The 25820-nt window shown below is 40.1% G+C and overlaps 2 protein-coding genes across 3 annotated transcripts in view; one reads left to right on the top strand and one right to left on the bottom strand.

Moving 5' to 3' along the window:
* Window positions 1–15378, top strand: part of GATAD1 (GATA zinc finger domain containing 1) — a 36876-nt gene extending 21498 nt beyond the window's left edge. Inside the window, exons 5-6 of one of the 2 annotated variants that reach the window (XR_008558067.1) lie at window positions 14505–14665; window positions 15255–15345. Coding sequence is in view for 1 of the 2 variants with exons in the window: in XM_054725954.1 (XP_054581929.1) it covers window positions 15255–15283 (29 nt within the window). In the remaining variant the exon portion in view is untranslated. Of the gene's footprint in view, window positions 1–14504; window positions 14666–15254 lie in introns of both variants that reach the window. The other variant, XM_054725954.1, reaches the window with a different exon arrangement.
* Window positions 7323–25820, bottom strand: part of PEX1 (peroxisomal biogenesis factor 1) — a 52439-nt gene continuing 33941 nt past the window's right edge. Inside the window, exons 17-24 of the mRNA XM_008149134.3 lie at window positions 24753–24817; window positions 20672–20814; window positions 20485–20588; window positions 19329–19505; window positions 18064–18294; window positions 16723–16911; window positions 16326–16456; window positions 7323–7658 (exon numbers count right to left, since the gene is read on the bottom strand). Coding sequence (XP_008147356.2) covers window positions 7574–7658; window positions 16326–16456; window positions 16723–16911; window positions 18064–18294; window positions 19329–19505; window positions 20485–20588; window positions 20672–20814; window positions 24753–24817 — 1125 coding nt within the window. The 3' untranslated portion in view covers window positions 7323–7573. The remainder of the gene's footprint in view (window positions 7659–16325; window positions 16457–16722; window positions 16912–18063; window positions 18295–19328; window positions 19506–20484; window positions 20589–20671; window positions 20815–24752; window positions 24818–25820) is intronic.

Genomic DNA, 25820 nt, shown 5'->3' with positions numbered 1-25820 from the left:
CATGGGGCTATAGATCTTTTTTAATTAGTGTTTTGGATTTCTTCTGATATATTTCCAGAAGTGGAATTGCTGGGTCATAAGGCAGTTCCATTATTTAATTTTTTAAAGTATATTTCTTTATTGATTTCAGAGAGGAAGGGAGTAGATAGATAGAAACATCAATGATGAGAGAGAACCATTGATCGGCTGCCTCCCACACGCCCCCCACTGGAGATGGAGCCCACAACCTGGGCATGTGCCCTTGGCCGGAATCGAACCTGGGACCCTTCAGTCTGCAGGCCGACGCTCTATCCACTGAGCCAAACTAGCCAGGGCCATAATTTAATTTTTTGAGGACCCTCCATACTGTTTTCCACAGTGGCTGCACCAACCTACATTCCCACCAATAGTGCATGAGGGTTCTCTTTTCTCCACATCCTCACCAACATTGTTTGTTGATTTATTGATGATAATGATTCTGACAATTGTGAGGTGACATCTTAATTGTCGTTTTAATTTGCATTTCTCTGGTGATTAATGATGTTGAACATCTTTTCATTTCTGTTGGCCATCTGTATGTCCTCTTTGGAAAAATGTCTGTTCAGGTCCTCTGTCCATTTTTAATTGGATTGTTCAGTTTTCGTTGTTAAGTTGTATAAAGAATTCCTTACATGTTTGGATATTAACCCTTATCGGATGTATAATAGTTATTTTCATTTTATTGGTTGTTTCCTTTGCTGTGCAAAACCTTTTTAGTTGGACATCGTTTCATTTGTTAATTTTTTCTTGTTTCCCTTGCCCAAGGAAACATATCTAAAAAATGTTACTGGGAGAGATGTAGAAGAGTTTAATTAATGCTAGGAGCTTATGGTTTCAGGTCTTATATTTAAGTCTTAAATCCATTTTGAGTTTATTCTTGTATATAGTGTAAGAAAGCCGTCTAGTTTATTTATTTTTGTTTTTTTCTGTCCAGTTTTCCCTGCACGATCTATTGAATAGACTGTCTTCACCCCATTGTACTTGTCATCATAAATTGATTATATAAGTGTGGGTTTATTTTTTGGATTCTCTATTCTATTCCATTGATCCGTGTGTCTGTTTTTATGCCAGTTCCATGCTGTTTTGACTACTATAGCCTTGTAGTATAGTTTGATATCAGGTAGCATGATACCTCCACTTGGTTCTTCTTTCCTAAGATTGAGAAGCCTGTCTTTTAGGTCCACAAAAACATTGCATGTGCAGTGATTTTAAAGTTCTGTAATCCCTTTAAAGTTGGGAAGGGTGAACTAATTCAATAATTGATCCAAATAATCTTGTGGTGGGATTAACTTAATGATAATTTCACTTATCCGAATTTACTGGAGAACATGAGAGCTTCCAAATGCCACTGAACAAAAGTTGCATCAAAGAAAAAAAAATCTACCTACTGTAGAATTTTATAATAGTTTTGTAACTCTAAGGCATGCTTTTACTTATATTCATTTTACTTTGCTGAGAAAGCTGTAGGTTTAAAGTGTTTTGTGCATGTTTGTGTTCAACATGCATACATATATGATCATAAAATAATAAAGCAATTCTATATTCTAGTACTTTATTCCTATTTATGCCAGTGTTTTTCAATTTGCAAGTCTCAACCCACGAATGGGCCAAAACTAGCATTACTTATATGAAAGAATAGAGTAGAATAAGAGCGGATGGAAAGTACCAGAGACCATCACATGTGGTAAGAGTCGGTATTGTTTAGTGAAAGTTGTTTCAGTAGTATAGCCTGGATTGCGAGTAAAATGTATTACTCCCGGTTGTGGTTAAAGTGATTTAAAAATCAGTGGTTTAGATCCTGGCATTTTTACTTTCGTAAGAAGCTGTAGCACCCTCTTTAACTGGCACTGGTTCCTACGAAGTATCTGAGTAATAGGCCAGAGCAAATGTGTAGGCCAAAATGAGTCATTTCAATTTCCTGTCTAAAACTTGGGGCAAAATTTCTCTGTGGATATATGGTTGATGGTATTTGTTACTCTGGAATACTCCTTAGCTTTTAGTTGTTGATTTGATTCTTGGAAACTTCCTAGGAGGTTGAGTCTTATGCTAGTTTTCCTAAAATATCAGGTTATCTAGGAAACTGGTGAATTCCATGGATTAATGCCCTTGTCCAGTGTTGTACAATGAACATTTTAACTTTCTTCTTTATACCTATGTGTGTGGGAGCCCCTTTCACGTCTAGCGTGGTTCAGGGTTCCGGTTCAGGGTTCGGGTTCTGGAGAAGGCCGCACACAAATGAAAAGAGACTTTAGAAAACATTTAATTTGGGAAATGGGGGCCTGGCGGTAGTCCAACTCTAGTGGGAGAACTACTTCTTGCTCTGGCTTTTCCATCCCTTTTATTAAGATTAAAATTATAGGATACACCCATATGCCCTAGGCAGGAAACTCCAATAAAAGCCAATCAGTGAATTTAGGACTAACAGGTGGGGGCTTCTTCAACTACCAATCCTATCGAATAAAAGAGTAATATGCAAATTAACCACCACTCTGCTACACCCACAAAGCCATACCAGACACGCCCACCAGCCAATCAGGAGTGATTATGCAAATTAACCCAACCAAGATGGCTGCAGCCATGGAGAGAGCAGGAGGCTTGGGTTTCCCAGCAATGGAGGAAGCCAAGCTTTCCGCACAAGCTGGCCAGCCCAGGCCTCTGCTTAAGGCTACGAAGTTTCAATTATAGAATATAAATCCCAAGAAAAATGGCGGCAGCCAGCCATGGAGCTGGAGAGAGCAGGCTAGGGTTGCCCTCGGCGACAGAGGAAGCCAAGCTTTCCACCTGCCCTGGCTGGCCTAGGCCTCCACTCCAGGCTACAAAGTTTCAATTGTAGAAGGTAAATAAATCCCAGATACCAGGGCCTTTGCTTGGGTCGCCAGGGGGGCATGGCCGGCCTGCAAACCACCACAGGCCCCTCGCCCAGGCCGCCCCATGCCCCAAGGGAACCCCACCCTGATCCGGGACACCCTTCAGGGCAAACCAGCTGGCCCCCACCCATGCACCAGGCCTCTATCCTTTCTAATAAAAGAGTAATATGCAGATTGACCATCACTCCAACACACAAGATAGCTGCCCCCATGTGGTCAAAGATCCTGCCCCCATGTGGACACAAGATGGCCACCACAAGATGGCCAGCAGGGGAGGGCAGTTGGGAGGGACCAGGCCTGTAAGGGAGGGCAGTTGGGGGCGATCAAGCCTGCAGGGGAGAGCAGTTAGGGGTGACCAGGCCAGCAGAGGAGAGAAGTTGGGGACAAACAGGCTGGCAGGGGAGCAGTTAGACATCAATCAGGCTGGCAGGGGAGTGGTTAGGGGGTGATCAGGCTGGCAGGCAGAAGTGGTTAGGGGCAATCAGGAAGGCAGGCAGGTGAGCAGTTGGGAGCCAGCAGTCCTGGATTGTGAGAGGGATCCCAGATTGGAGAGGGTGCAGGCTGGGCTGAGGGACACACCCCCCCCCCCCCCCCCCGTGCATGAATTTCGTGCACCGGGCCTCTAGTATCTAATAATTAGCTCTGACCCTTTAGAGCAATTAAGGTTGACCAGCCCTCCGAATTCCCTGTCCACAGCTCTCTATTATTAACCTTTTGCACTCGGATGTCGAGTGTGACTCGACACGGTTAGCATTAGAATAAAGGAATCGAGAAAAAAGCAAGCGAGTGCAAAGGGTTAAAACAATGATCGGCTTCCAGCATATGAGCATTGAGTATTTTACTGTAGGAAAAAAAATGCCCATCCCAATTTTAAGAATCCATGCTTCTGTCTCCTGCAACTATTGTAGATGGCCAAGTCCCATTGCTTTTACAATCAAACTGATTCCTAATCAATCACTTCTGCTCTAATAAAAAAAAAAAAAAAAGTTAAGGACTAACATACTAGCTAGATTGCTTTGTTTTTCTTTCCCCCTTCCTTATTTACTCAAAGGAGGATTATTCCAATTTCAGTTGAGAAATAACAATTCATTCACACATATTGATCATTTATTTATTTAGTGACCCGCCCAGTACAAAGCACTGCTCTTGATTACAGCAGTGAACAATGTGCATGGAAACCCAGCCCTCTGTGGAATTTCCAGTATACCATGGAGACAATGGATGTGGTATTAAAAAAAAAAAAAAAACCTGTAAATTAGTAGCGCTCACAATACATATTCTCCCAATCAGACCCTTAGTAGATGACTATATTTCAGTTTAGGAAGTGTTAATACTGATTAGAGAAGTATCAAAGGATGATGAGGCCTCCTCTCCATATTTGCAATAAAAATATAAAGCAGAGTTTTTTGTTTACTGTAGTAACTATAAGTGAGGCTGTTGGGGCCCAGCCTCCCTTCACAGAGCAGAATGCTGATCTTATAAGGGGTTTCGGGAGCTAGAAGTTCAGGAGTGGGCAGACTGTGAATGGGATGATGTCATCCACAGCTTGTTTTTTTGGGTGTGGCTGGTTTTGAGTGGTTGGCTCTTGGAGGCCTGTTTTTTGGAGTGGGGGCCCCTTTAAGCCGGTTTTTGCCCAGTTTTAACATTCCATGTCACGCAGACTGGTAATATGACCCTGCTAGTCTTTGAGCATCTCTTTGCTTTCTAGCCTCAATAACGTTTTCACAAATTCCTTTCCTGCTTGAAAAGAGTGGGATTGGTTTCTCCTGCTTACAACTAAGTACTCTGATGGATGCATAAATCAGTACCAAAAGTGATTGCAACACACTTTCAAGGCAACAAGGAAGAATTTGGGACTCACGAAGGCTGAAGGCAAGGAAAATCTAATTTGTATCAAGGGGCACGAATCTGGCAGTCCATAGCAGACAGTGCCAATACAGCTAACCGAAATATCACAAATTAGTCCCAGGAAGGAAGTGCCCAGCTAAGGAATTGCTGCTATAGAACTTTATGAAACACCTTGAAAAAGTAGGTGAGCTGACCACAGCATTAGAGAGCTTTTAAAAAAAGAGAAAGGTGCCCTGGCCCGTGTTTCTAAGTGGTTAGAGCATCGACTCAAGCACCCAAGGGTCACAAGTTCGATTTCCAGTCAAGGGGCACGTACCTGGGTGACAGGTTCCATCCCAGGCCCAGGTCAGGGCGCCTGCTGGAGGCAACCAATTGATGTGTCTCTCTCACATCAATGTTTCTCAATCTCTGCCTCTCTCCCCCTGAACTCCTTCCACTCTCTCTGAAAAATCAATGGAAAACATATCCTCAGGTGAGGATTAAAAAAAAGAGAGTAGCTCAGATTATTTTATTTTCAGTTCAAGATACAGACTGAAAATTAGGGATTTGAATGACTGCCTTAAGTATCCCTTGTCTTTTAGAGTCATGAGGCTGAGAGCTGAAAATCAATGTAGAGTTTGATCCCACAGTTGACTGGATTGCATTGTCCATTGGATTCGTAGCCATCAGATCTCTTATCAGAAAGTTAAGGCATTGGTTGGAAGAGTGAGCCCCTCTTCTGTGGGATGGGGGCACACAGAAGGAACTGGATTCCCTTGAATCCTCGCCCCTGTTGAATTTGTCTTGACAGCGAACAGCCCCTGTGTCCCTTGCTCGAGTACCCTGCAATGCCCACATCTATGGGGGATCCGTCCTGCAAAGGAAGTTGATTCATGCATTCCAACCCATCCGCTGTCAGATCCCAGCCTGTCCCAGGGAGTGAATAAAAGTCAAACCGGGAGAAAGCTTAGACAATAAAAGAACTACATTTTGCTTTTTCAAATCTGAAGAATAGGTGCAGAGATAGCATGTGTGTGTAGGTATTAGGCTAAGTAGGTGTTAACCTCAAAATAAAAGGCCAAAGTGAGAGGCAACAAAGTCTTGAGAGCCAAAAGAATAGTGACTCTGTAAGCACCGATTCAGGCGGAAACCGTGTTCTGATTAGGAGGCGAAGGCCTGAGGTACTGAGGACGTGTAGGGGAACAATTACATGAAGAGAAGGAAGGAATTTCTGTGGGTGCAGACAAGCTAACATAGTGAGGCTAATTCTAAAGAACGTCTTTAATTTCCAGTCCAGTAGTTATAACGTCTCCCTTCTTGTGATCTTTGCAAACAGTTGTTTGGTTTACAATGCTGCTTTAGGCCCACTTCACGGGTTATTTTGCCCAGTTTTAACATTCCAAAGGTTTGAGGGGTAACACATACAAAGCAGTTCCCCTGGGATGGCAGCTCTGAGTCAATTTTAAAATGGCTGTTTATATATATATTTTTTACATTGGGAAGGACATAATTATTGGTCAAACTTGCTGTATTAATGCATTTAGCTTTTTTATTAATGTACTTAATTTCTGACTCAGTGCGCTGCATCAGCACCCAGGCATGTTCTCATTGATCCCATGGTTGGGTAACTGGGACTCAGAGGCTCACACTGAATAAGGTTGAGATGCCTGAAATATCTTGGTATAATATAAAGAAACCGGAAGAATTTGTGAGATAGGCATGTTGAGTGAATGAATGGTGTACAGCTCACCAATTTACCACCACCCCAGCTCTGTCCAAGATAGTGAGGATGTCCAAAAAGGCAAGGCCTTAAGAAATACATTGGTGTACTTATTAGGATTAGTTTGGGCTATAAGAGGAACCCTACTTAGAGAAGTAAACAAGGGGTTTGTCTCTGGCAGGTGTGGCTTGTGGTTGAGCGTCAACCTATGGACCAGGAGGTCAGGGTTCAATTCCTGGTCAGGGCACATGCCCAGGTTGCAGGCTCAATCCCCAGTAGAGGGCGTGTGGGAGGCAGCTGATCAGTGATTCTCATCTTTGATGTTTCTCTTTCTCACTCTCCCTTCCTTTCTGAAACCAATCTCTCTCACACACACACCAGCACACACACACACACATGGTCTAGTAGGACATCCAGGGCTGGTGTCAGCTCAGGGCTCCCATCAGAGTTTCTTTGCTCTGCCATCAGTTGCTGGTGGTTTTCACCTCATGTTTATGGGGTGGTTGTTGCATCTCCAGACATTGTGTCCTCGTCCAGGAAGGAAGCCCAGGGACTTCTACCAACCTACACTTCGGTCTGGAACTATGTCACAGTCACGCATGGCTGTAATGAAGATCATGTGACTCAGTAATTCACTTTCCAGGGAGCACAGCAAGGCAAGAGGGAGGTCTTGGAATGGGTGTTGAATGAATCAGTCTGTGAGTCAGTCCCCAGTTGGTGGGGATGCAAGTGGGAGATGTGATTTCAGTGGGGATGGGTGGGTCCTGGAGTAGGTCAGGGAGCTGCCACATGCAGAAGTTGCTAAACATAAAACTTGTCAAATGCAAGAAAGATATTGAATATGCAATTGTTAGACCTAAGAAATGTATTTAATTACATTCTCTATTATCTGACCAATGTTATTTCATTAAGGGTTTAATATAGATTTATAGGAAATAAGAAAGAATTTATTATAAATATTCCAATTTATTATATAATATTAATCTCAAGTAATCCTGATCTTTATATAACCACAGGTTTACAAATCTGTGATTTTATAGATTAAGTTAATTATTAAATAAAAAAGAAATTTACAGACACCATATTTACTTTTACAACATAGACAAGTCACCAAAAAAAAAAAAAAAAAAAAATGTTTATTTTATGCCAGGGTTACTTTCTGCCCAGGTCGAAACATTATTCCACTTTGATTTTTCCTCCTCTTTGGATGTTGAAAGTTTTCATACCTTAAAAAAGAAGTGAGATAATATTTAATACATGTAAATGCTAAAATTACAAAAGACAATGGATTCTTTGCAAATAGAATTATAAGAAACATAAGGGAAACTGGAAAAAAGTGCTCATAACAGAAATTAAAGAAAGTTCTTACAAATATATTTTAAAAGTTGAACACCCCTCTAGAAAAGGAGCAAAGGGGATAAACAGACAATTTAGAAAGATAAAATACCAAGGGCAATGAGTAATATAAAAATATAACCTTTATAGTTTTAAACAAGGTGTCATTTTTCTCCAATCGAGCAAGATTAGAGAAATATTGTGATCCTCAATGTTAGTGAGTGTTGTGAAAGGGGCACTCAACACACCGCTGTTGGAATATACACGGGTATTTCTGAAAGGCAGTAACGCAATAGATTTCAGAAGCCTTACAAAATGTGGGTGCCTTGTGATGCAATAATTCTGCCTCTATACCAGAGAAATAATTAAGGATATCAGCTCTAAGAATGTTAGTTATCTCATTGCTTGTAAGTGAAAAGCTGGAAACAAATGTCTCAAAATTGGATATGTGACAGCTATTTTATGTGATAAAAACAATATAGTAACATTTGAAATGTGAAAGAATGTTCAAGATACACGGACGGACGAAAGGGGGGCTGCTATACAGCACTGTCTTTTCCTGTTAGTAAGAAAACATCAGCCGAAACCGGTTTGGCTCAGTGGATAGAGCATCGGCCTGCGGACTCAAGGGTCCCAGGTTCGATTCCAGTCAAGGGCATGTACCTTGGTTGCAGGCACATCCCCAGTAGGGGGTGTGCAAGAGGCAGCTGATCGATGTTTCTCTCTCTCTCTCCCTCTCTGTAAAAAATCAATAAAATATATTTTTTAAAAATCAGAGCATACAAATAAACATGCTTGGGGAGGCCAGGGAAATTGTGTTCTGGTTTTTCTACAGTGAGCACTTACCACTTAAGTATGTTGAGGGGAGCAAAACTGGTCACCCCAAAATGTGCCCCTTTGGCAGGTGCATCCCTTTGAGCTGCAGGGAATCAAGCCCCAGCAGACTCGGGAGGAAGCAGCTTTTTCGCTCCCACAACTGCCTCGAATCGAGATAGGGAGCCTGAGCTAGGAAGGGAGCTATACCAGAGGACTCTATCTGAAGCCTTACCTGCACGGCAGGGCAAACAGATAAGCATGCACCTGCTCCTCTCTTCTGGCTGTGAACTGCCTTCCTCCCCGTCCCCTTCGAAGCCCTGGCCCCATCCCTTTCCTTAGCTCAGAAGCTGCAACTGCCTCTGAGTCTCACATTTTTATGTGGCTCCCACAGGTACAAAATTAAATGTTTTTCTCCTGTTGATCTGTCTTATGTCAATTTAATTGGATCAGCCAAAGAACCCTAGAAGAGAGTAAGAGACACCTTTTCTACCTCTACTGAGTTGGGCTGGTGCCCATGGGCTCCCGAGTGGCTGCTGCTGCAGCCAGGAGATCCTGGGACCTCTGACCAGAGTCGGCGAAGGTAAGAACTGTTACTGCCTCAGTCTCCTGGGCAGTGGGAGGGTCCTTTTCCTTTCTCTAAGTTTAGATCACTAGTTCCTTGGGTATAACGACTCTGATAAAGATCTGTTATGAGTACTCATTTCCTATTGGTCCTTTTCCCCTTTTGTCTGTCATTTGTGTCATTTGTCATAAGAAGGAAAATCCTAGGGTAGAAAGTAAGTCCTGTAAGCCCATGGTTTGAGCCAGCCCTGCGCCTGTTTCGGGGGACTTTGATGCGGGTCCCCTAATTAAAAAAACGGAAAGAGGTTTCCCTCTCATCTTGTTCTGTCTTGGCTTTGTAACCAGTGAGAATATTCTCTCTGGCCTCAGTCAGCCAAAAGATGCAAGTACTGGTTTGTATCTGCGGCCAGCCGAGGAGACTCTGAGACATGAAGTAACGAGCAGCCCTCTCTGTCCGACAGGGTCAGCCCTTAGGGAGCTGGTCTTTTTTTTTTTTTTAAATTTTATTGATTTTTTACAGAGAGGAAGAGAGAGGGATAGAAAGTTAGAAACATCGATGATAGAGAAACATCGATCAGCTGCCTCTTGCACAACCCCTACTGGGGATGTGCCCGCAACAAAGGTACATGCCCTTGACCGGAATCGAACCCGGGACCTTTCAGTCCGCAGGCCAACGCTCTATCCACTGAGCCAAACCGGTTTCGGCAGGGAGCTGGTCTTAAAGGCTCTCACCCTTCATGGTTTTCTTAGTGCTGAGAAGTCCCGTTCCCACAGTGCCACAGGCCTGTGACTGGAGGCATCGCATGTTCTCTGGGAAACCAGACACTGTTCACTGCACCAGTTTTACCACCTCCTCAATGAAGGGCTTCACTTTCCTTGGCTAATTCTGGGAATGAACTTGATGGGTCTTGTGAGGGCTGCATCTTTTGCATCCTCTTTTAGGACACTTCTTGCATCTGTGGTTAAGTTATAAGAAGGCTTATTGGTTTGCATTACTATTAAGATTAATTAAAGAAGCTATTTGTCAATGGCCAGGTGATGGATCCTTTGAACTGGAAAAACTTCTAAATTTGAAAAAAATTTAGAACTCTCATGCTAAGCAATTGCCTTACTGGCACCTGTGGAAAGAGGACACACAGGAGTAGAGCTGCTAACCGTACGGACTCCCTTAACCAGATGAAGGAACAGAAGTGACCACATCCAATGTCAGTTCCCTTCTCCAAGTCCAGCTCTGTCTGCCTGCTGTTGTTTTTTCAATTATAGTTTACATTCAGTATTATTTTGTATTAGTTTCAGGTGTACCACATAGTGGTTAGACAACCATATATTTTACAAAATATCCCGTATCTGGTATTTCCAGTACCTACCTGGCACAATATTACAATACTATTGACTCTATTTCCTATGCTATACTTTATATCCCCATTACTGTTTGGTAATTACCAATCTGTACTTCTCAATTCCTTCACTTTTTAAAAAATATATTTCTTTATTGATTTCAGAGAGGAAGGGAGAAGGAGAGAGAGATAGAAACATCAATGATGAGAGGGAATCATTGATCGGCTGCCTCCTGCACGCCCCCCTACTGGGGATCGAGCCTGCAACCCAGGCATGTGCCCTTGGCTGGAATCAAACCTGAGACCCTTCAGTCCGCAGGCTGACGCTCTATCCACTGAGTCAAGCCGGCTAGGACTCCTTCACTTTTTTCACCCAGCCTTCCCATACTCTCCCTCTTTTCTGGCAACCATCAGTCTGTTCTATCTATGAGTCTGTTTCAATTTTGTTTGTTCTTTAGATTCCACATATACCTGAAATCATATGGTATCTGTCTTTACCTGTCTGACTTATTTCACTTAGCATAATGCCCTCTCCCTCCATCCATGCTCTCACAAATGGTAAGATTTCATTCTTTTTTTTATGTCCAAGTAATATTCCACTATATGTATTACCACAGTCTGCCTGTTTTAACTTCCCTGGGGGTTATATAGGCTACTCGGGCATGAAATTGAGAAGATTCATGTCCTTGGTGGATGTACTTACCTTTATATTCAGAACATCCTACCAATTTTAGAGAGAAGTCAGAGATTACTCTCTATCAAAACCCCGCTCACAGGGGCCTTGATTCTACTGCAGTTATCAGACAAGCCAGCTGGCTCCAGGGAAACCCTCTCACAGGGGAGCCTTTCCCCCTAAGGTAAACTGATCCAAGGGGGAAAAAGGAAAACGTTCAGAGGGTTTTGGTGAACACTTTATACAGGCTTTTTAAAGGCATACTGCATTACACCCTGCAGCTTTACATTCAGGCATCTTTTGATTTCCATCTTAACTGAAAAGATGGAAATCAAAAGATGGGTGGTCCAGACTGTTATTTTACAAACCGGATTCTTTGCCAAACCAGAAATGTGGCTCTAGAAACATTTCAAAGTCTACCTATCTTTACCAACCCCCAAATCTACCCTGTTCCTCTCAAAATGCTTAGATATTTAGAACAGAATTTTCCTAAAAAGAGGAAAAATTTAAATAGTAATTATCCAGACTTCTGGTAACAGAGAAATAAATCCCACAACTCCTAGGAGAAAACATGCATCTTTCTCTGCCCCTTGACGATGTAATCTTGCCATGTCTTTTAAACACCCCCGGAGATAACCAAAACACTGCCACAGGCACCTGAGACTGAAGAGACTTTCCACAGCATGGACGGCTACAGACGCTCCTGGCCCCAGATCTAGTCCATAGCCTCCTCAAGATTACTTGTCAGGGGCAGACATACATCTTGGAAGTCTTCTCCACAGATATTAGTAAAAACCAGTAGCCATCTGAGCAAGTCATCTTAACTTGTTCTACCAGAGACAATCTGGATTCAACTGTTACTTATAAACTAATGAGTTTTGTATTGTACCTGACTCATGGCTAAAATTTTGGAATGGAAGCTATAGGGTCTCTGTGTCGGTGTGTTTGTGAATGTCTATGGATGGATATACGTATGTTATGTATATGTGATACTTTCCTTCATCCGGATGGTACTGCCAAAATTAATTTGCAAAAAAGCGCTTATTTTTTTAAGCCAACTTATTAAGTTAAATAATTCTAAACTCTCAAAAATATAATAGAAACTAACTCAAATGCTTTTCAAATTTACATGATCTGGGATAATCTTTAGTTAAAAAAAGTTTGTTGGTTTCATTACAATAGGCATGTTTTCAGTTATTAGCATTTAATATAGCTCATGTTACAAAATTTTATTAATGGTCATCTACTTTAATGTCTCATGAAATTTTCACAAGTAATCTAAGTATTAAGAAAAAGTAAATTATAGTTCATAAGTGAACTTTTCAATAATAGTTTTATGATGTCTACTTGAATAATTTCCCAAAACTTTTTGGTAACTTACATTCTTAAGAGTTTTGCTAATTTAAATGATGGGTGCTCATTGACTAGATAATTTTTAAATTAGATAAAATGCTGAACCACTACTGAACATAGGTTTATATATTTTTGGTTTCTTACTATAATATTTGGATGTATTAGTACACATGTCCTATGCTACAGTGAAAAATTATACTAGTAGAAAGAGGGTTATGACTCTAGAAATTATTAAATGCATTCATAGATTTGCCAATCTACAGAATGTTGGTGTAACATTTCACAATTACTAGAAATTTAGGTTTTCAAGGGTTAGGGATTCTAATTAATATATGTAATTAAAACTACAAGAAATAAGAACAACTCTGTATTAAAGGAAAGTAAGTTTGTTTTTGGTAAAAAGGTATGAGGGCTCTGGCCAGGTGGCTCAGTTGGTTGGAGCATCATCTGTGGGTTCAATCCCCAGTCAGGGTGCGCGTGGGAGGCAACTGATCGATGTTTCTCTCTCTTCCTCTAAAATTTTTTAAAAACGTGAAAAAATAAAAAGTATGGAGGTAGATATTTGTTAAGGGAAATAGGAAGTTGAAGAGAGAATTTTACTTTGTGTAGTCAAGCTGGCTAAAATGGAGTAAATATATTACAAGGGTTTTAATCAATTTCTTTCATCTGCTAAAAGGAAATTTTTTTCTTGGTCTATTGGTTTGCTATTGATAAGACTGTGAAAGGTTTTCTTTACCTTTTAAGTAATTGGCCTAGAAATCTAAGATTCTGTTAAAACATATCAACATAATTTCCTATGTCTCATGTTTGATTACTTAAGAAAACGGATTCTTCTCTTATTAAAAGAGCTATAGGGTTGTTGTTTTTACAACTATGTAACTTTCTGTATTTGCCTGTGAAATTTTTGTCACTTTAGTGTTTCACAGTGATATAGAATCCTATTTGACTGTTTTAAAATCTTTTTATATTTTTGACAAATATTCCCCAAATCAAGTTCTAAATGAAGTATTTTGAACTCATACTCACTTCAGAGTTTTTAAGAAACCCCTGGAACATCTCAAAAGATTTGTTAAACTAATTAGGCTTGTTACACAGTCATGCACCGCTTGACGCGATATGTTGAGAAACATGTCAATAGACAGTTTTGTGGAACATCATGGAATGTATTTACCCACCAAAATCTACAAGTAATACTAAACCTTCTTTTGGTTATATCTGTATGGATATGTGTTATTGTTTCAGAAACTGTATACAATTTCTAAAAATCTGATACATAATGATATCAGTCATAATTCCGGGTATCATCTTAAAAATGTTGTGTGTCACAGAAATAATTATCCTGTCAAGTGAATTATAATGGACTCACATTAGATCTTGAAACATGATCATTTTTGTCATTTATAGACAATTACTGTTTTACTTCGATGCTTTTGCAAAAGTGTTACATTTTCAAGGAAACTCTAACAAGTTCAGGTTTCTCATAACCTTCAGATCATACCACTGAACTGGGTAAGAATCTGCAGACCTCTGGTGGAGAAACCGATGGCTTCCTAAAACTGCTAACCAAAAAGCAAGATCAACAAGAATTACTTACATGGGACTCAATGAGTTAATGAGGATGATTATAACATTGTTGGTTCTTTTGTTCCCCGCCCCCCCCCCCCCCGATTTAAGGAAACCTTCTTTTAAGCTTTTAAGCTATCAGTAAATTGGTAAAAAATATCTTTGTAAACAAAGATTAACACATGCAACTAAATTTGTTTTTCTGCTAATCTATCTAATGTAAATTTAATTATGTACTGACCAGCCAAATTTTTCTGCAGATTCTTACCCAGTTCAGTGGTATGATCTGAAGGTTGTCAGAAACCTGTACTTGTTAGTCTCCTTGAAAATGTAGTACTCCCTACCTGGTCCTTCCAGAATTCAGCAACTCTGTGAACATTCTTACAATATAGTTATTTGCATAAGTTCAATAAGATTCTTTCTCCTTATAACAGACACAGTTAGAAACACTGATTATACTTTGAAGGCTTGAACTGGAACATCTATTTGAGCATGCACATAGAAGGAACGAAGGTTCACTTTATGGAGCCAATGAAGCACTTGGAAAACCAGCCTGGTCCCTGCTTACAGGGTTCCCAGCCAGCAGCTTTATCGGGTGAGTAAAGAACATCACTTCCTGGCAGATGCAGGGACCTCAAGAGGCTTTGAAAAGTTCCAGTAGAGCAGACACACAAGAGCATATGTAGTTGATCACTATTCCTGCTGCACTTATATAAATAATCAGGCCAAGTTTATTGAGACTACACTTAATGTGCAAACAGACTAGTCTCACTGTGGTTACCTTTGCTAGAAATGGGGGTGAATGTAGAGAGAGGAATTATGTTTCAGTAATACACCTTTGCAGGTATCGGATTCTAGTGCTGTTAATTGTCTTTGATGTTTTGTCCAGTGTTTGATTACCACACATCTGCTTTCCTCACTTTTCTTCCCCTGTAAATAAAAACTACCCTTTTCCTGAAAATTGAATGCAAACAACTTGGTATAAACTTTGCAGAAATCACAACAGGATATGCAGGGGCAATCTTACGGCCTGTTGCTGTGTGAGCCGCTCAGAAAGTTTATCTGAGCAGCCAACCTGCAAAAGATGCTTTCATTTGACACCTAGAAATCTCAACTGGCAGCCCTCAGAATTGATTTGTGGTCTGCTCTAATCATTAACCTTTGTTTTTCTTTTGTTTCCATAGAAATGTACCTGATTGCCTACACAATATAGGCCTAACTTTAGGAGCGAACCTGTATCACCAACTCCTGCAACCAGAGACACTGTTTAAACAGACCTATTCTCAGGACTAACAGGCCGCTTCGGTGAGCTGGAACAATCTACCAACTCACCTTCTGGACGATGAAACTTCTTGGGGAAGTTTCAAAGGTGGGACTGAAAGGAACAGAATGTGCCACTTTGGCAGGTGCATCATTCTGAGCTGAAGGGAATCAAGACCCAGCAGACTAGGCGTTTTTATGCTCCCTTATCCGTCTAGAGGAATTTATACAGGAGGCCTGTGCCAGAAAGAGAGCTATGACCAGAGGTAACTTTTTTATCTGAAAGTCTTATCTGCAAGGCAGGGCAAACAGTGATTACCACACATTTGCTTTTCTCACCTCCTTCCCTTTTAAATCCCTGGCCCCTACCCAGTTCCTGAGCTCAGGATAGTATATAAAAGCCTCAATTGTCTGTCTTTGAGTCTCTTATTTTTATGGGGCTCCCATAACGTGCAATTAAATTTGTTTTTCTGTTAGACTCTATCTTATGTAAATTTAATTATGTACTGGACCAGCAGGAAAAATTTTCTGCCTTTACAATGTACACGCACATGCAAACCCCAAAGTACTGCAAAATTAAACAAAGGGAAAAATCTTTTCTTGAGATGAATCATTTACCTAGTTTATGGGTCACAGACTTCAAAGTCACTACAGAGACAATTGTAAGAAGCCTGTAACTCCAAATGTGTACAAGTGAGATTAATAAAACATACATTATTTTGAAAGTGAAGACAATTTTTTTCAAACTATATGTTGAAACCATTTTGAGCTTTTAATTTTCCTTTTATTTCTTCAAAGCTCTTAAAATTATATTTGAATTAATGAATGAAAATGCATTTTTGACTTCTATACTCCTGAAGTTTATGGGTGTTTAAATGCATAGCTACTAAACAAATTCCTGAATTGGTTTTTAAATAATCAAAATATTATTTGTGATTTTAAGTAAGAACTTTAACTGTCACTTCTAATAAGGTGAATCAGAATCTGTTACTCACAGCTCAGTAAAACTCTTCCAGTCATCTTCAGTAATGGATGGCCTCGTGTGACTGAGTGCGGTCAGTAAATGCGACTGACTGATGGCCAGGCTGGTTTTGATTGGTCCTGGTTGGTGAAGGGAGTCATCCTCCTTAAATGAAAAGGACAAAAAGTTACCTCAGGGACATGATTGTTATCTCTTTTTGTCAGTTTTTCAGGACACTTGGTGTCCCTTTCTGATAAGATTACTAAAACCTGTTAGGAAGCACACAGCGATTTGACTGATCAATGAGTTTCAGTCCCTTGTTTATGAATAAATATAGCTCACCTACAAATCAAATCAATGTGTGTCCAAAAAGGAAACACAATTTTTAAACGTTTTTACAATGACAATGGATGGGGAGAGAGAAGCCTTACTCCACTTTGGCTCCGGTATCTGCTCTTGATAACACTGATATCTGCTCTCAGCTGGTCTCTCTGTTCCTGGGTAAGTTCTTGGTAACCGTCTTGTGAAGCTGTTCTGAACATTGGAGGCCGTGAAAACAACTGATCCTTCCCAGGAGCATCCTGCGTCATGGAGCTTGGAGCAGACAGGCACAGTGAGCTCTGCAGGGTTAGGTGCAAGGTGAGGAGGAGAGAGAAAAAAAGGATGTATTTATCAAAGATAAAGTAAAAAATGTTAAGCACTAAAACCTTAAGATAGATACGCTTATAATTTAATTAACTGAAGTTAAGCAAACTGTTCATTTATAATAAAAAGCATAATATGCTAATTAGACCAGACATCCTTCCAGATGAAGCTGGGGTTGCGAGGGAAGCCGGTGCCGGCAGCCAGGGGAAGGAAGGCCTACTCTTGCACGAATTTCGTGCATCAGGCCTCTAGTATTCTATAAAGGCCATCTATAGCTATGCTGTTGACCCACTGGAGTGAAAACTGCCACAACACAAGGTTGTTTTAACACTTTGTTGTTATGTCTACCACACTAATGCCCTAGAGACAGATTCCAAATGAGTTTTAGTTTTCAACAAATATATAAGGTTCTGAGACATTTCTATATAGAAGTTAAGAAATAGAAAAACAATTAATGACTAGAATTAAAACAATAGCTTGCTATTCTTAGGAATAAAAATGGGTCACTTTTATATCTTTAAAAACCTGAATTAACGCAAATTTACAAAAACCAAGAAAAAGACAAATAAATATCTGTAAAAATGTTATATGTGCCAATAAAGTAACTGCAAGCCACTGTTAATTTTTTGGGGGAATGTGTTAAATGCTATTTTAATTTAGTAAAACAATGATACTGCCCATATTTAATCTTAACATTTTTCTTGTGGAAACATTACTACTACCCATAACAGTTTTACTGTGCTTATACTTTCCACCAAAAGTGTTACAAATAGATACCATTCTGTGGTCAAAAATTTTTGCATTTTACCAACTTTCTCATTATCCTCAAATGCTATATAATAATAGAATTTAGGTTTAATATAAAATGGATTTGCTACTGAAGATGTCTGAGAACCAGTGATGAAGGGAGATAAACCTGCAAGAAACCAACTGGCTACTCTGGTGCCCACTTGTTGCCAATTCTGTCTTAATTCTTAATAAGGAATGAAAAATGACTAATTAGCGTAAGGAAAACAGGACTGTTTTACTGAAGAACCATTCCATCAGAAAGAACATGTGGGCTGGTTAGGAGACAAATCACTGTCCACCTTTACGTCCCAACACTATACGATGACTGCACTACATACCAAATCAGAAGAGGTTCCATTCCCAAGCTCCGATTCGTAAGAGCTTCCAAAGTAGAGCCGATACATATTGAATTTGGACTCATCTGGAAGCATCTCCGACATCTCTAGAGAAACAAGAGACTGCTCTAAGCCACACTCTCCATCCCCAGCTGAATCATCAGAGCCACTGCTGTGGTTAAGGAAAACCATTGAAGACAGACTTAGGTCACTGTCCGAACTGGAACTTCCATCCTAAAATACAAAAGGGCAACCACTTGTAAAGATCTAAATAATACTAGTACAATTCAGAAATAAACAACACAATACTTTCTAACAGACCAGTATAAGGAAACTTGAGGTATTTTTTCAAAAACTCTTATTCTCGAATGGTTTTGAAGACATAAAAATTAAACTATTAAAATAAAAAACACTAAGATGGAATTGTAGATAATGTGCCAACCACTCCCCCCTCAACTCTGTAACAAACCTGGGAGTTAGACCTCTGATTTTATTTTTATGTTTCTTTCAATTCAAATTTTTCTACTCTGAAATGATGACTCAACCATGTTATAGAAATCTTTACAGATAACATACCTTTTCTGATAATAAAAGGAGCAAAATAAAGAACTTCAGTGGCTTGCTGAAATTAATAACAAAACTTAGTATCTGATTTAGGAACATCAGGCTCTGCAAGGGTCTCCAATTAAATGTAGGGAAGAGGAGTACACAAGAAAACCCTTCCTAGAAAATGTATGATAAAGCCCATAATGTAGCAGAGTTCAAATTACCTGCCATAAAAATCACTATCCTTAGAGAACAGGCTGATCTCAGGGCTGGGGTACAGAAAGTACAAGACAAATGGAATGAGAGCACATATCAAAGGGACACAAAAGCCATCCAAAAGCAGCTCCGATTGGCCAGATCTGGGATAATTTGGGCTTCAAAATAAATATACTTTAATTAAAAAAACCCAAAAAACTAAAAACTCCAATATTTTTCTGTCTATATTACCTAATTCATGATATCCTATTTTAAATAATACCCTTCCACACACCAACACATTTCGCCAACAGTAAGGTAAGGTTAAAGAAAAACACTAAACTCTTCATAATTACAAACTCTCTGCAAAGCCAATATTCCAATGAGGGGACATCTGACTAAAGGTAAGTTTCTATCTAGCTTACCAAAGTTGCTAAAAAATAGGAATTTTTTAAGATTGAGATTTTGATATTGAGCTTCCTTATCACTCATAAAACACCTTAGTAACGATCGCCTCAGTCACTTACTGGGAGCCCGCAGGACGGCAGCCTCCCGTGCAAGGCCTCTAGCTGGGCGTTGTACAGCAAAGCCTTCAGATCGGCTCCCGTAAAGGAGTCAGTCACGGCGGCCACATGCTGCAGGTCCACGTCATCCGCCAGAGGCAGAGCGCCACTGAGAACGTGTAAAATTTCAAGACGTGACACCTGAAGGAGAAAAACTGATTTAACCAAAAAGACAAATTAAATACTGAACTCTGTATCTCACCATTTTTAATAAATTAACTTCACATATCTAGTAAGTGCACCACCAGTCTACTATCTATCCTCCTTAGAACTTGTCCCTAACAGAAGGAACAAAGGGAGGAAAATGAACAAAAACATTCTTAACTATTCAGTGTAAATCATTCTTATTCAGACAGTGCTTATTTTCTAGACTTGGGCAAATGTGCTGAGACAGTGTTTCAAAAGGAAAGTTAAAATAACTTAAATAATTACATGTGACAGAGTTAGGTATTTTATACCTTTGATTAATTTTTTAGTTTATAAATTTGGGAACAAGAGTTGGAACAGCCGAAACCGGTTTGGCTCAGTGGATAGAGCGTCGGTCTGCGGACTGAAAGGTCCCAGGTTCGATTCCGGTCAAGGGAATGTACATTGGTTGCGGGCACATCCCCGGTGGGGGATGTGCAGGAGGCAGCTGGTCGATGTTTCTCTCTCATCGATGTTTCTAGCTCTCTATCCCTCTCTCTTTCTCTCTGTGGAAAATCAATAAAACATATTAAAAAAAAAAAAAAAGAGTTGGAACAACACAGGACTAAGAACAGTTAGAAATCATATCTTTATGTACCCTGTCGTATGCGTGATTCTGTATCAGAGTCTTTTGCTGGGATAATGAAACGTGTAATCTTTAACCACAGCAAATGTGGACATGCAATACTTGAGGTTTCCTTCCTTTTACCCCAACTGACGATCATACAGTTTTCAGGCTTGCATGGAGATGGCTGGGCCAAAGAGAAGCTTTGTATCTAATTCAGAATCTTTTCGTGCTTTGAGCAAACAGTGACTACGACCTCTGCCTAAAGCTGGTCTTCTGAGAACAACTGCCATTACCTGGCATAAGTAAAGTTCACAAGAAAAGAGTGTAGTGTTTATTGGGTTTGGACTCTAAATATGAAATTGTCACCTGGTCAGGAGGAGGACAGTATACACATTTATCTAGTCGGCCAGGCCTAAGCAGGGCAGGGTCAATCAAGTCAGGGCGACTAGTAGCAGCCAACACATAAACACCTAGGGGGGAAGAATAAAAATTTTTACTAAGTCCTGGTGAGATCTTTGTTATAATAAACTATTTTGGTATTTACTATTATTACCCTGTAAGCCTTCTACTCCATCCAGCTGAGTTAGCAACTGATTAACCACACGGTCTGTGACTCCTGTATTATCATGGCCTCGCCGAGGAGCAATGGATTCAAATTCATCGAAGAAAAGAATGCAGGGTTTTGCAGCCTGAGCTCTAGGAGAAACAAACAGTATTTAATAGTTTTGAATAGGGCTTCGGAGTTTGCAAGGTAATTTTATATACATACACACACACACGTTATGTATTTATTTAAAGCCCACAACAAATCCTTGAAAAAGGCAAGGCCTATGTAATTTTCTAGTTCTCAGTAAACTGGGTCTTAGAGAGGTCAAAGTGTTTGCCTACGACGCAGGCCTCCTGGCCAAGAACTAAAACCAGAGTCTTATTCAATAAGTGAAATGCTTCTTTGATTCTTAATATAAGTAAACATTTTTATATGCCTACTAGAGGATCGGTGCACGAAATTCGTGCACTTGGGGGGGAGCCCTCAGCCTGGCCTGCGTCCTGTCGCAGTCCGGGAGCCCTCGAGGGATGTCTGACTGCTGTCAGTGGGACATCCTTAGCACTGCTGCGGAAGCAGGAGAGGCTCCCACCACTGCTGCGCTCGCCAGCCGTGAGCCCAGCTTCTGACTGAGCAGCACTCTCCCTGTGGGAGCGCACTGAACACCAGGGGGCAGCTCCTGCATCAAGTGTCTGCCCCTGGGTGGTCAATGCTCATCATAGCGACCAGTCATTCTGCTGTTTGGTCGATTTGCGTATTAGCCTTTTAAGACTAGAGGCCTGGTGCACGAATTCATGCATGGGTGGAGTCTCTCAGGGTGGCCTGTGGGGATCGAGTTGAAACCCCAGTCCAACGATGCCTGCCTCTCCCACTCATCCTGGCCCTGCTGCACCTGCTGTGGGCTTGCACCGCTGCAGCAGCGCTCGCCAGCCGTGAGCCCTATGTCTGGCACCCGTCTCGAGGGTGGTAGGGGGGCCGGGATGCGACCAGCCCTCCAGGCAGGCGGTGGGATGCCCTTGCCGGCCAGGGATCCAGACCCGTCCTGCTGATGTTCGTGTCAGTTCTCAGGAGCCACCTGTCAGCCGCTTTTACATTATTTCTTTCTTGCGGAGCATCTAGGGAGGGGAAGTGGCTGCGGTGCCCGAGGCCAACTTGCAGGAGGCCAGTGGTGCTGTTGGGATCAGCCGGTGGCACCGGTCTGTCAGTGCCTGGCCCGCACTCCGGAGATTGGACCTGTGGGACTACTGAGGGAAGGAGTGGCTGCCGACCGGCTGGTGGGCCGCTGGGATGGGTCGGTCAGCTGAGAGGCACTTCTGCTGTGGGAGCACACTGACCACCAGGGGGCAGCTCCTGCATTGAGCGTCTGCCCCCTGGTGGTCAGTGCCAGTCATATTAACTGGTCATTCGGTCACTTAGGCTTTTACATATATAGATTGGCCACCTTTATTTCTTTTGTGAAATGCCTATTCATATCTTTTTGTCCATTTAAAATTTGGCAAACTCATTATTTTCATATTGTTTTGTAAGAACGCTGTATAAAATATATTTTGGTTATGTATATTACCTTTTTTTCTAATTTGAACTTTGACTTTTAATTTATTAATTTTGTTTGAATTAGAGAGAAGAGAATATAAATTCCAGTTCTGGTAACAGGCTGCACTAGATGTCTGAAGAACTGCCCCTACTACAAAACATGTGTCATGCTGATTGAAAAAAACACACCCAACAAATATCTTATTAAATTAGCATGACAAGCCCTGTGGACTGAAGGGTCCCAGGTTCGATTCCAGTCAAGGGCATGTACCTTGGTTGCGGGCACATCCCCAGTAGCGGGTGTGCAAGAGGCAGCTGATCGATGTTTCTCTCTTATCAATGTTTCTAACTCTCTATTCCTCTCCCTTCCTCTCTGTAAAAAAAACAATAAAATATTTTTTTAAAAATTAGCATGACAAGTAAAATAAATCTGAGGCCAACAATAGACTAGAATGATCCGCTCATGGAATGATTGCTAAAATTTTCCTAGAAAACCAACTGGGTCTGATATTTGATTTGTGTAAAGATTTTGAACAAGTGACTAATTTTTCCCCTACAGTTATAGGACTATTCAGATTTTGTTTCTTCTTTCCTTGATTTTGGTCCATTATATTTTTGTCCAAGTCACCCAAGTTTCAAAAGTATTGGCATAAAGTTTGTAATATTATTTCATAATTTTCCCGTTTACATTTTTGGTATATCATTAGTCATGTCCCTTTTTTATCCCTAATATATTTTTATTCATACTCGCTTTCTTCTTGATCAATCTTGTTAGCGATCAATCAATTGTACCAGGCTTTCAAAAAATATTTGGGTTTGTGAACTTCTCTACTAAACTGTTTTCTATTTCATTAATTTTTGCTCTTAAGTTTATTACTTCCTTTTATTTTTAGTATATGCCTACACTTTCCTAATTTCATGAGATGGATATCTACTTATCAACTTTAACCTCCCCCCCCCCCCCGGCCTAAGAATTTAAGGCTATACATTATCCTTGAAATAAGTTGTGCAGCATCTGATAATTTTAATAAATAGAATTTTTATTATTTAATAGTGCCAAGTATTTTCCATTATGATCTCCTTTTTAACCCATGAGTTATTTAGAAGAGTTTTTTTTTATTTCTAAATGTATGGAAGGGGATTATCCTTTTGTCATTTATTTTAATTGTGTTTTCAGAAAATAGTCTATGAGATACTGTTTCTTTGAAACTTACTGTAATTGCTATATATGGCCTGACACATGGCCAATTTTCGAATATGTTCTAGGTGTGCTTGAAAAGAATACATCTTCTCCAGTTGTTGGGTACATGTTCTAAATATGCTTAGAGCAATCTTGCTGAATATGTTGTTTAAATCTTCTAAATTTTTTCTATTTTAAACCTCAATCTAATTACAGAGACCTCTGTTAAAATATTCTCCTATGAAGGTGGATTTGTCAATTTCTCCTTGCAATTCTGTCATTTTTTGTCTTAAATATTTTGAAGCTATAATATTAGATACAAACAACAGAACTGTACTGTCTTCCTGGTAAATTGACCTTTTTGTCAATATGGTGACTGTCTTTATCTATAACAATGCTTTCCTGGTAATGTTCCACTTCTAAAATTGGGTGGTGGATATACAAGAATTCATAGTTATTATTCTTCAAAATGTGTATGTACATTACATATATTCTCCTAATTGCTTACTTTATATAAATTTTAGAAAAATGAAACAAAATAGCTTTTTAATTTGAAAACTCCCTAGGATCTAATCACATTTAAATAATTACTTTGATTCTTAAATACTAGCTTTTTATTCATGTGTATCTATATATATAAAAGCCTAAGTGACCCTTCAACTGGTAGCTATGAGGCGCACTGACCACCAGAAGACAGATGCTCAACGCACAAGCATGGAAACATGGAACAGACTGATGAATCTCAAAGGGAAGAGGAGAGGAGGGAGGGTGGGAAAAGATTAACCAAAGATCTTATATGCATACTAGAGGCCTGGTGCATGGATTTGTGTAACGGTGGGGTCCCTCAGCCTGGCCTGTGGGGATTGGGCCAAAACTGGCAGTCTGACATCCCCCGAGGGATCCTGGATTGCAAGAGGGCGCAGGCCAAGCTGAGGGACCCCACCGGTGCACCAATCCATGCACCGGGCCTCTAGTTTTTATATAAATGCAGTAACAGTTATACTCTTAATTAAGTTGGGCACACGCAATCTTAAAAAGATAAAGTACAGCGATTATGTGGTTCATATAAGGATTTACTTTGAGATTCCTTTGAATAACCACTTATGTATGATTCCACTTTCACCATTTCAGGAATATTTCCTTTATCAACATAAAACCAAATAATTTCCCAAACTTAGCATTTAAAATGTTTTATATTTAAGTGGTATTTGGCAAAACAGAATCTTTATTTTCTAGATTATTAATAATCCACATAAATCACAGCTTTCAAATATTTCTTAAAAAACACACACACACACAAAAAAAAACAACTGAAGACCAGAAAGCATTGACTAATAAATAATAGAGTTACTTAAAAAACACTCATAGAGAACCAACCTAGTAAAAATATCCCGAACAGCTTGCTCACTTGCTCCAATATATTTGCTGAGTAACTCTGGCCCCTATTAAATAAAGTAAAATTAAATTAGAATTTAGATAAAATTGTTTAAAAGCTATAATTTTTGTTTATGACTACGTGTAAATGCAGTCATGGAAAATTTTTAATATGATTAAATGTCTCTTAAACCCATTTAAAAACTATATGGCTAGAATAAATATCATACCACAAGTTGTATACTTGGTGTTTCCTCTGCCTAGACATTTGTCCCCAGACAGTCTCATGGCCCATTCATTGCTTCATTTCCTTTAGATCTATGACAAAATGCCACATTCTCAGAAAAGCCTTACCCAGCAACTCCATCTTTGACCCACTCTAGTGACTGCACCTCTTTATCCTGCTTGTCTTCCCAAATAGCATCTACCACCACCTGGCAGTATATTATATATTGAATGTGTCTGTTTATTGTCTTTCACCATTAACAGAATGTAAACTCCAAAAAGGCAGTTTTATTCAGCACTGAATCCCCAGTGCCAAAACAATGCCTGCCACGCAGTACTAAACAGTTATTTATTTAGTAAAGTAATGAATGATTTACAAGGGGAAAATGTTCTATTTCAAATCTTTAGAGTCCAAAAAATATGTAATGAGATAAATTATTTAATCAGCATCTTGAATTACTGAGACCAGTTTATTTGTACACAAGTTGGAGACTGTATCATCCAAAACAAACTTTACTACATATAACAAAATCAATAATGAAGCCCTGGCCGGTGTGGCTCAGTTGGTTGAACATCATCCTGTGCACCGAGGGGTCTCTGGTTCAATTTCCAATCATGCCCAGGTTGTGGGTTCATCCAACGGGAGGCAACTGATTGATGTTTCTCTTTCTCTCTCTCCCTCCCTTCCTCTAAAACAGTGGTTCTCAACCTTTCTAATGCCGCGACCCTTTAATACAGTTCCTCATGTTGTGGTGACACCCAACCATAAAATTATTTTCGTTGCTACTTCGTAACTGTAATTTTGCTACTGTTAATGAATCATAATGTAAATATCTGTTTTCCGAT

Source organism: Eptesicus fuscus, chromosome 14 (assembly GCF_027574615.1).
Source record: "Eptesicus fuscus isolate TK198812 chromosome 14, DD_ASM_mEF_20220401, whole genome shotgun sequence".
Lineage (NCBI taxonomy): Eukaryota > Metazoa > Chordata > Mammalia > Chiroptera > Vespertilionidae > Eptesicus > Eptesicus fuscus.
This window is presented reverse-complemented; position numbering and strand designations above follow the sequence as displayed.